The following is a 12,147-nucleotide window of genomic DNA, read 5'->3' as shown; positions in this document are numbered from 1 at the left end:
GTGACATAATATTAACTTGTCTCTTTTTTTACATACTATTTTTGTCCATTTACTTTTTTAAAACGGCATATTCTCTCACAGTACAAATTGTCAAGACAGCTCACACTCTGAAGGATAACGCTATGCTCCCTCCTCATATGGCTGTTTTCCTGCCTGCATCTCTCCTATATGTTGCCACAACTCATTATAAATAATTCAATTGCCTTTCATTCTCCATTTCCATTTACCATAAACACAATGGCTGGGTTTCCCTACTCACCACCCATCCTCCAAGCCACAATATGGAACCTGGGACCCTGTTGTGATATACAGTGCCTGTTCAGTCAGAAATAGCAAAGCAATGCTGACACAACTTCTCATGCACTTAAGATATCACTACCATGATCACACCTATGCTTCGGTAGAAACTGTGCACATTGGCTGAACAATGGTATGCGATTAGCATGAAGGTGAACTGCAAACTTCTGCTAGCATAGCCAAGTCAGGTAAGCATACTGCCTACTGGGCAGGTTATTTGCAGTAAGTGGCAGACCAAACTGTTACTAAGCAAACAAATAAATAAGGCATTTATTCATCCTGCCCTTATAAAACATATAGGAAGATTGCAAATGGAACTGGATATTTCCTGCTTTTTGTGAACCAAACCTTAAGCATTTTTAATCTTTTTATGTGTAATTGTTTGTGGCAACAGACAGAAAATATGAACTGCTGGAGAGAGAAAGAATGTGACTGCTTACAAACAGTTAGAATAGTACAACTTCAGCATAGGATTCCACTCCTCAAACCTGTATTTTCTCTTCAGACCAGTGCCCCCCACCTGAACTGCAGTAAATGTAATCTGGTCTCCCACTTAATAAGGATATAGAAGACATTTGCATTAAACACGAACACTAACCCTCAATATTCAGAATATTCAGAATCTTTTAAGGGGTCATGAAATACCCCACAACTCACTCAATGAAAATATGTGTGTGTCCCCCCCCCCTTTATTTACCCTGTTACATAAAAATTATGACTGTGTTCTTTTGAAGGAAGCAAAAGTCAAATATACCCATAATATGGACTATACAGAATGGCTGCTGCCTCATAATCCTCCCCCATCATCCGATCGGATCCGATAGCACATGGTCAATATAAAAAGGAATACAGTGGTGCCCCGTATAGCGAGGTTAATCCGTTCCGGATTAACCCTCGCTATACGGAATCATCGCTAAACGGGTAGGGGAAAGGTATTGGAACGCATTAAACTTCGTTTAATGCGTTCCAATACCTTCGTTACTTACCCGTTCAGCGAGGATTCCAGGTGCCGGCAGCCATTTTCGCGCCTTCGCTAAGCGAGGGCAGGGCGCGAAAACGGCTCCCGGCAGCCATTTCCGGGCTTCCGGCGGCCATTTTGGAACCACCGATCAGCTGTTCGGCGGCTCCAAAATGGCCACCGCAATACCCGATCTTCGCAATGCGGGTTTTCCCCATTGCGAAGATCGGGTATGTTTCCGTATAGCGATCCCGAAAAAGGGATCGCTATACGGAAACATCGCTATACGGTGCACTCGTTAAGCGAGGCACCACTGTAACTGCCTCCGTGGCCCAGATGCTTTCCACTACCGTGGTATTATTGCTGGAGTAAAAAGCTTATACATATTATATGAAGAATGTACCCCTTTGGTTGATCTATCCATGCATCAGAATATATAGGGCAAAGACAAAATATAGGAAATCTGTGGGGTTTTTTTAAATGCAGTGCTTTTAAATCCATGGCAAGTTAGATGGTGCAGTTGGTCAGCCACAGGCTACCCATTGTAATTGGGTCAATTTCTCCTGAGAGTGCCTTCTTTCTGCTTCCCCCCCCCCCCCGCCTTGTTTATTTGAGCACCTCTGTATATACAAATAAATGTTCACATTTTTTCCAGTCTCCTGTCTCCTCTTCTTTTGTCTCCTTGATAAATTGGGGGTGGGGTCTCTGTGCTGTGATACATCCCTTTTCACCATTCAAAGTAGCATGAGGCTGATGACTCAGACACTGAAGTAATAAGATGCTTTTTTTTCCCTGAGATTCTGGTTAAGTCCAATTTTTAGTGACAGTCTTGGACTGTGGCCAGTGGCAGTGAATGCCAAGCTGTCAATTTTGCTAAAGAATCAGCTCCACTTAGTTTTTTCACTATTCAATTATAATTGGCATCTCTAAGTTTTAGCTTTCAAATTCAGCCTGTATGCTTCATTTCTTTCTATATCTGAGCTTACTAAGACGTTTATTAACAAAATAAACTCTTACCTCTTGGCTTCACATTTAACTGGTTACAGTAATCAATATTTCTATTTTTAATTGGATGAATTCTTGGCACCTGCTTCTTTCATTTTGATTTATGGCTACTGAAGCCTTTGCCTAGGGTTCCATAGTCCTTAGATGCTCTCCAGTACACAAACTAACAGCCTCCCCAGTCAATGCCATATTACCAAATGTAAAATTTGTACAGTACGTGGAAATGGTGAAACACAGATGCATTAGGAACAGAGATAAGATATTCATATTTGCATCTCTGGGGATATGAATACAAATACCAGGACCTCAGGTGCTTGGGGAAACTGGACCCTCCCCCAGAACTGGCCAATCCACTTACCACTTGCTGTGTGGTGAATACAGCTGTCATCATTCATATCACACCAATCACGTAAGTAGCCCAGCTGGCACTCCCCCACCTCCCCGCACAGCCGACCGCTCAGCAGCTGAGCAGGGAGACTCATCATTCCTTGTTGGAGTGGCTGGCTGTGCGGAGATTCCAACAGTAGCACCAGCTGGGCTACTTCTGCAATTGGCGTGATGAGAATGATGACACTGTGCATGATGAACAGTAAGTGGACTGGCCAGTTCTTGGGAGGAAGGTCCAGTTTTCCCAAATACCTGTGGTGCTGATATTCATATTCATATCTCAAGGGATATGAATACAAATATCCTCTCTCTAATGGGGAAGTCTTGCTAAGTGGCACACTCAAAACAAGAAGTTAGTAGGAAGAACAGCTGCTGCCTTCAACATATGCCAACTAAGGCGATTGCCTCACTCTGCCTAATGATAGGGCCACTCCTGCCACTACGCACTCCTTTCTATGTGTAAATGCCTGAGTGCATAGATGTCTATGCCTTGAATTCTGGGACCAGAGTTATAGTCTTATTTGCCAATTAATAACACAAGGCTAAAGGGCCAGTACTAACAACATACACAGATTTTTCTTACCTGAGATGCTCCAGTGAGACTTGGCACTATAGCAGGAATATGAAAGAGCTCCTTCAAACCATGCTCGGATGATATCTTTACATCCTGAATCTGCCTTTCAGATAACTGTCCATTTTTTCCAAGCTGGCCATAGTCTCTTCTACCCCAGGTAAAGATCTTCCCTGTGTCTAAATACAAAACACAGAATTGTATGGCATTAATTTTTCAATCAAAACATTTTTAATTACTGCACTCACATCAATCACTTTAAAATACGGGAAACAGAACTGGAAACTCAAAATGTTTTTTAAAAACACAATTCTGAATGGGAAATATTTGCTCAGTACACCTCTCAACCTTCCTTCTAAGATTCATTTATATTTATCTGCATGCATAAAAACCATCCTTTACCTTTTCCCTGCAGCTCAAGATTCTTTGTGGTTCTCACCTGTCTCATTCAGCAGCTGTAACTTTTCTGAATCAAGATTAGTAACAGAGTAGAAAGTGGTGGATAAAGTGAGGCTGACAGAAAATGGAGAAATTCTCATTGTCAGGCAAACTTGATATCCTAATGGATGTTCCGAATCCCAGTCTCACTTGACAAGGAGCTTGACAGCCTGAAATAGGGTGGTTACTTATCCTGCTTTACAGAGGACAGGCCTCTATCTAAGAAACACTCAAGAGGATAGTCCATTTGAAGATTATCTCTACCTGAAGGACTATCCAATCCAAGCCTGACCTATTAAGTAGGAAAAGCAGAGGCTTTGAAGTTGATCATCACTGCCTGATACAGAAACAGAAGAATCTGCAAGCACTCAAGCCATCTAATTGTCACTGTTCTCCTTGCGACAGTTAAAGATGTTGTATTTCCCTTTCAAATATGGGAAATATCTCTAAATTTTTACCCATTCATGTAAATTAGTACAGGTACATTTTCTGTGGATCTGTATGCTCTTTTGTCCTCTTTTTTCATGATGCTTAAATGAAGGGATATCATAATCAGAAGTGTATCCAGCAATACTTCTGGACACCAGAACAGCAGGTACAGTCCACAGTATTTCACCAAGTTTTGCTAGTTCACCAGCTGCATCCCTTGCTGTAATAGAGAACTCTTCCTTCCCTTCAAGATGGTCTATACATTTCACATGATTCAAGAGGCAGCTGCCTGACTCTTGACAGCGGTATACCAATGAGGATAAAACAAGTTCATTCTGAAATAGCTTCATCATCTTCCAGTTTATTCTGAAGCAGCTTTAGAGTCCTTTTAGTACTCAGCCTGAACACTTCGGCAGAAGACATTTGAAGTCTCCACCATCCATCACGGATTTGAACCCACATGTCCTGAGTCCCAGTCTCTCACTCTATTCACTCACATACAGTCGTGGGCCACGCTTATGTAGTGGCAGCCCACTTGTGTGACTATCTCCTACATACATTTAAATGAACAGGTATAGCCTCCTTCAGGTATTGATGATTAACATGTGCACAGGCAGAGGTAGAAGACAAAAAATGAACAACCCAAACTGTTCTTTGCATCCATATGTTCAGATGAGGTCCTGAATAACATTAACTTACTGCAGCTTTTATGAACTATAGGTTACCTTAAATGTTTTCCAACATTCTAAAAATAAAAATGCTTACATACAGAGGGCAGTAAACAAGGATATGGTATTTACCAGCTCGGGAGTTATCTGACCTGGCACGGGCAAAAAAAAAAAACTTTAAGCAGCAAACAACTTTTCCCCCATCTTGTTCAGAGATAGAGGTCTTACACTGATTAAATTTATTCTACCAATCTCTTAAATTAATAAGCGGGTTGCCTTTCTTATAAATTACTTTGACATTTTAAGGAGATGACTTTTCTATGGCTTCAGCTGTTTCTGGGGGTGGGGTGGGCTTTTAAACAACATTTGAAGAAATGAAGCCTCATTTAAGGCTTGGATACTGAAAGGGAGAAAATGCTAGCCTTGCTTGCTTTGCACTGGACATACTTCTAAATTATTAAGTGAGAGAGAGGGAGAGTAAACTATTTTGTCTGAGCTACTGATATGGTACAGTTAAGGAAATGTTTTGAAGTACAGTAGTTATCAATGCTGCCCTCTAGAGAGTAATTATCAATATAACACACTAGATTTTCAGGTCTAAATTGCTGAAATTCCAATAGGCAACTGAACAATATATCTGCATATTTATTTATTTTTTATTTATTTAAAATATTTTTAACCTGCCTTTCTCCTTAAAAAGGATCCATGGCAGCTTGCAATAATTAAAAGACAGTATTTAAGATAATAACAGTGAGTCTGCCACACTAAAAGGATCACACTAAAAGGATCAACAGATACACCACCAAAAAACATAAGCAAACCAAAATACATTCAATTGCATGCGGTAATGTACAACAATTCATTTCAAAAACCCCACTCAGCAGCCATTCATTGCTTGCCTGAAAAGAAAAGTCTTCACCTGCTTGCAGAAGGACAGTAAAGTATTTATTAAATCCTTTTCAGGTATTTCCTAGGTTTAGAGTACTCAGAAGTGGTTTACCATTCCCTTCTTCTAGAGATGCTCTGGGACTATAAAGCTTGCCCAAGGTTACACAAGCTGGCTCTTCTTCTAGAAGGCACACTGGGGAATTGAATGCCCAACCACTGGCTCCCGAACCTGATACCGAACTCACTATACTATTCAACCAGCTCCAGGAACCTTACACTACCCCAAAATTTATTTGGACTCTGAACAGCTCATCATGCCCAACTAGCCATTTCATTTCAATCTGGGGAAAGACTGCATGACTTAGGTTTGTAGGGGCATTCTTTCACAATAAGAAGTGACCAGATGTTCACTTTCAGTTTTCAAAAAAGCTCACCAGAAAACAGGTTGCCACCACGTTAATGGAGCGAAATGGACAATTATACTTTCTAGATGGTGAAATCAGCCATTTGGAACAAAAAAGGCCCCAACTTGGACCAGATGCAAAACAGAGTCCACGCTTTGGTCACCTATCTCAGGTGTATATGAACCTCTGGCCCCAGGTGTTGTTGGATTCTGTATTCCAACAACTTCAGTATGATCAATGGGAGCTAACCCAACAATATCTAGAAGAAAAGAATTGTCGAGCTCTCCACTAGAAATCTGTAGTTATTCTCAGTTGGTTCTCTTTCTATCTTCTTGATCAATGATTTCATAGAGAGAAATTATTCCTCCTCTTTGCCTCTGGAATCTTTCATGGACTTGCTCCTTTCTTCTACTGCTGTATTCATATGCACTGTATCTAGGTGATCACATCAAATTTACATAGCCAATTTCCTTTCATACAAGCACAGAACTCCAGTTGCAGAAGTTGCCATAGCTTTCTGATGAGGTGTCAGTTGTGTGCCTGGTCACATACAGCTAGCACCTTATCAGTTCACACTGCAGCTTCTTCAGCTGGAACTCCACAAAAACATGTAAAAATGGAACATAATATTTACCATGCTTTTCAATGCCCATTTTCCATTTCATCTCTCCACCCCAGTGTACAGGGTTTTATGTGCCAAGAAAAGGCCAAGTCAAAGCTTTTCATCTTTCTCCTTGGCCTTCCTCTCCTAATATACTCTTTGTACCAGCAAACAATGTTACAGTCCACTCATAGACCTTCCTTCCCAAGGCTTCCTGTAGTTTCCTTTGCTGCACTTCACAGCTTAATTCAAAATGCTCTTTGAAAACAGTATTTGGTATAACCATCTACTATACAAAAAATAAAGTGTGCTGCTTAAACAATAAAAATAAGTACATGTACCGTAGCTTTAATCATTTTCAATATTTTGGGGGGGAAAAACCTCTAAAATAGAATAGCATACACAGATAATTCATTTCCTGAAAGATTTGAATGCAGCTGAACAAACAATTCTGTTGCTTTTCTTCATGCTGGTTTTTGGGGTATTCATTAGATGGAACGGGTTGTTGTACCTAATTAACTGTATACAATGCGTGAGTCAAGGGTTATGTCTAGTTTCCTGGCTGATGTGTTGTTTAATCCACTAGTTCTCAAACTCTGGCCCTCTCAGATGTTGAAATCCCAGAAGCCCCAGGTCAAGGATTCTGGGACTTGACTTCTAAAACTTCTGCAAGGTCAAAGATGAAGAACCATTGCTCTAAATCTTCCATCAAGTCCCCAGACTTCTGTATATTCCCCTCTGCTGACTTCTAGAATGCAAGGTCCATAAGGTAAGAGACACGTCTTCTTGCTGCTTTATAAGGATACGGGACAACAACGACACTTTTACATATTATTAAGCCCACCTTTCCTATAATATTTGCACAGTGATTCCAAAGAGTAAATTTGTAATGGGCTCAACATCTGAATTGTGAACAGTGAAGTTCATGGTTGAAATGTTATCTCACCAATCAAACCTTGCCACTTAGTGGTTCATTTGATGGAAAGGTAGAATATGTTACATGTTTTTAAAAAGCATTAAAAGTTTCCTCTTCAAGCTATTTAAAATCAGTGCTTTCTATTTCTGAAGTATTTCATTGCCATAATTTTAGCCCGTCAGTCTCATGGCACTTCAAGTACGTACAAAGGTTTAATGTGATGTAATAAGATGCAACATTTATGATTAAATTTTTTTCAGTTTTATCCTGAGGTAGCAAAATGACAATCAAGATAAATAATACACTGTATAGTCCTTATTCAGTTTAACATGTTTTGACAAAGCCCATTGGGTCTGCAGTGATTGTCAGGATCAGAAAGATTGAATATAATCAGTTAATTTCTTTGGACAAAGCTGCTGTACAGAAAACCAAGCTGTCTGATGTCAGTAACTGACTGGATGAAGGTGAATGAATTAAAGGTGTATGAATTAATACAAACAGGAGGAAGAGACAGATCTGGTTGATCCTGGATTCATCCCAAAGCTTGAATGCCCAAGTCTGAGTAGTTGCCGGAAATGTATTTGCATAGTCAAAGTTATTGTACAAGTGGCACCTGTTCTATGAGATGTCTGATCTGGCTACAGTCACATATCAAAGAGTGTCCAGAAACTTCAGCCGATTCATAATTCTGCCACCAAACAGGTGCAAATCTCCCCTGTTACAACAACTTCTCTGGCTACCAGACCATTTCTTAGCCCAATTCAAATTTCTGGTTATATACAACCCTGTATGATTTGGGTCCAAGCTACCTGAAAGACCAGTATTTCCCTATATATGGCACCCTGGGTTTTAAGATTTCAGCCTTTATTATACATTTTCTCTGTGCAAAGTCCACAGATTTCTGTGGATCTTCAACTAGCACCACCATTTGACATTCGCTTGCACTTTAAAGCAGAAACTTCACGATACATCAGGCAACCGCTCTACCTTGCTTTCAATGACAACTCAACTCTATGATGACTAAATGGCTTGCTGCAGTCGTAATGGCAATGACATGGCTAAGAGGAACCTGAATTTTCACCTGGAAGCCACTGAACTACTTTGTATCTAAGTACACTGAAAACTAGAAGCCAGACAAATGCTAGAGACTCTCATGCTAAATAAAAACACTTGAATCCCCTACAGTGTGTTATTGCTAAAAACATACACCTCATTATTATTCCAGGTTATGACTGAAAACATATTTCTGTAAATCCAGATGTCTTCCTAGTTTTGCAAAACATATACAGTAGTGATACTCATTCCTTCTGAGATTAAAATTGTTCTAAAGAAACTCCAGATTTCCTTCTGCCAGTGCTATAAAATGTATATTTTGTAGGCACTGCTTACACTGATTTGGCAAAGGTTGAAATAAAGAAACTTTACATTTACACTTTTGCAGTCCTACTTTAAAATAGACACACCCTTCTATTATAAAAGTGCCTCTGAAAAGCAACAAAAAATAAATAATTTAACAAATAAGCAGTTCCATAAAACTGATCTGAATTACATGGCCATGAGTAGCACACCACTCGCTGAAAACTCTACACAAATAGTTCCAACATGCTTAATGGAAGCTTTTTAAAGTAAACTGAGGATATCCATGCAAATCAGACTCCATCTGTCCAGCATGGCCTGAGCTGTGAAAGTAATTCTGAGACCAATTGTCTGTGACTGATGCCATATAAGAACAGCAGCAGCTGTTGTGGCTTAGTTGTGAAGGACTTCCTAAATCTATACATGCCTAAACAGGTAAGCAGTCAGCTGACCTACAATACAGTCTGCAAAGGGCTCACAATCCTTGTGGCAAGTTTCTCTCTTTTACCCACATACATACAGACACAGGATATTTTGCTATCTGAAGCTCTGAAGCAAGAAATGGTACCCCCACAATTCAAGCCTATGTCTGCAGGGTCCCAAGACAACCATTCTATTTTGACACTTGGAGTAGAAAATCCCATAGGCTCCTCTTCTTATTCCTGGCAGTAACATACAACAGCAGGAAATCAAAAGCTAACCGAACCTGCTGTTTCTTTAATTGAACAACCTTCCTCAGTAGTTGCTGTAATCAAGTAGGTAGATGCTGGGCTAAGTTTAAAATACCAGCTGACTGAATAAACAGGAGTCTCTTCTTTATATTGTTGGAGATTTACCTCAAACCCAGTACATAGAGCGAAATATGTTAACTTTCAAATTCACCTAGAAGAACAGAAGAGGGGAGCTGTATTTTATGTCAGCATCCAGAACTAGCAATCATCTGCTGAACTAGCAAAATAAATGTGTCTAATAGTCAACACAACCTCTCTCGTCTTAAAAACCCTTTCTTCCTCTGTTTTAACCCACAACCTACCTCTGACTGAGCTCCTGCCACAAAAGCTACTCTTCATTTCAACGCAGCCTCTACTTTTATTCATCCCTCCCCTCCCCAACAATGGTCCATCACTCTAGCACTATTCAGGCATTCAAAAGAATTGCGAGGCGGGGAAGAGTGCTACCACCCCCACCCCCGAACCCATCTGCTGCCATTCACCATGCATGGAAAGTAGTAGTCTAAATGAGAAGCAGTCTATTGCAAATGGATGCTCTCCAATCAAAAGGAGATCCTGAAACAGCAACGTTCAAACACTGAAAGTCTCCAAAGGTAGACTACCTTCAGACTATATATATATACAATTCCAAGGTCTAACTATATCTGTTCACTGAAAAAAAAATAAGATATATGTAAATAGGAAATCCTAAGCAAAAATTGTTTCTACTACAGTATTTTCCATAAGGTAAACAATTAGATAACGGCTCATTTCGTTCATCCTTTACTATAAGAACATCATTAGTCAAAAAAAAGGAATATTCTTAAAAAGGAGGTTCTGCATCTTTCCAGCTAATCTTTCCTTTTATAATCTCTCCCTTGGAAACAAGAATCAAAAACAGGGGGTTCCAACACTACACCCGGGATAAACTAAAAAAAGAATGTGCAATATGAAGAAGGCTTTAGTATTCCAAAGGGTCCAATCAAGAATGAGCTTGTTAATACAGAAGAAAGAAAATGATGCCATCTTTCACTGCACTTTGGATGAATCATACTTAATGGATGCTGAGAAGGTGATAGTGAGGCCCTTGAGTATACAGTAATGCTTTTTTATACAGAAGTTCCGATGAGATTTTAACAAAAAGGTTTCTAGAATTCTCTCCTTTATACAATGCATTTCTATTTCAGTTCTTGTCCAGAACAGTCCAGCTTTGCCTGGCTTGTTCACTGTGTGGCAAAACCCTTCGAGGGGAAAAGAGTATGACTGCTCAATCTTTTTCCGTCTCACTTGCAAGTCTTCATTCCTATTTCTCAAGTCAGCCACTTGCCTCTAAGCAAAATCATTAGGACCTGACAGCATATTATCACAATAATTTCAGAGAAGTAATTTTTTGGAGTGAAATAGTTTTATGGCAATTGGGAAGCAGGTGGATTCTTTCGCCTTTAAACCACTTGCGAGGCAGGTTGGTTTATACTTCTCCCTTCAACAACACTGGAGTTCAGGGTGACAGACTCCCATATAGTTCAAAATCCACAAATAACTCTTATTCCCCCCTCCCAAAATGTGTAGCTACAACACATAAACCGTCACATGTAGCCACCAGGGCAGGAAAGGGGGCCAGCCAGGCTGCCACCATCAGAGTGGAGCCGCTGCTCAGATCCATGCAATTCAAGGGAGAAGTGTATCTACAACATTATTCCACGAAAACTTGCCAACGTACCAAGTAAAATCTTAAAAATATAACCCAAAACAAATGATTGTAAGAAAAGAGTACAGCAAGTAGATTTGATCCATGAAAGCTCACACTGAAATGACCCCATTAGTCTTTGAAGTGCTACAATATACTGTCTTTTTCTTCTCCCCTCACTCTCACCATTTAATTTTGCCAACATACCGAGGCAGAGTAACACAGCTACTTCTTTGAAAGCAGTAATAAAACAATCAAATAGTGAAACTTCTCATCTATCAAACACTGAAGAAAATGAAAATATCTCCATTTAGCATTAGAAAGGTTTCAGAGCAGACAGTCATAAATAGTTGCCTTGACTACGATGTCTGGGTAAAACTGGATTTAAATTTAGGGATATGCTATTTGGGGTTGTTTTTTTACTCCAACTCGCAGGATTTCTCAGACAGAATTCCATGAGTTCCAGCCGACATACCCAAACCTACGGACACCTACATTTTGCTCACCTGGACCAGGCCTATCTCCAAGGCTCACTGCTGTCTTGAGCCTCCTATCCTGTTGTAAATGCACACAAAGGATGTTGCCCAGTGCTTCCTAGGTGTGATAGTCTCACTGCCCTTTCAGTTCGATAGAGGGCACCTCTGTCAGAACTACAACATGTAGGAAGCACACCATTTTTTGTACATTTACAACAGAAAAGAAGGCATAGGGCAGCCATGAGCTTTTCAGATAGGCTCCGGCCCATGTCAGCAAAATGTGGGCACCTGTAAGCACAGGTATGAAGGATGCAACTCCCAGAAATATGCCTGGGGAATTCTTCGGATAATTCTGG

The 12,147-nt window shown here is 40.2% G+C and overlaps 1 protein-coding gene across 2 annotated transcripts in view; it reads right to left on the bottom strand.

Annotated features, from left to right (window-relative positions):
* The window catches only part of SERGEF (secretion regulating guanine nucleotide exchange factor), a 127,868-nt gene that overhangs the window by 98,258 nt on the left and 17,463 nt on the right, over nt 1-12,147 (bottom strand). For both annotated transcript variants that reach the window (XM_020811344.3, XM_072985699.2), the window contains exon 9: nt 3,231-3,397. In XM_020811344.3, coding sequence (XP_020667003.3) covers nt 3,231-3,397 — 167 coding nt within the window. The remainder of the gene's footprint in view (nt 1-3,230; nt 3,398-12,147) is intronic.

This window comes from Pogona vitticeps, chromosome 1 (genome assembly GCF_051106095.1).
Source record: "Pogona vitticeps strain Pit_001003342236 chromosome 1, PviZW2.1, whole genome shotgun sequence".
Lineage (NCBI taxonomy): Eukaryota > Metazoa > Chordata > Lepidosauria > Squamata > Agamidae > Pogona > Pogona vitticeps.
The sequence above is the reverse complement of the archived record's forward strand: the minus strand, read 5'-3'. Positions and strand labels throughout refer to the sequence as shown.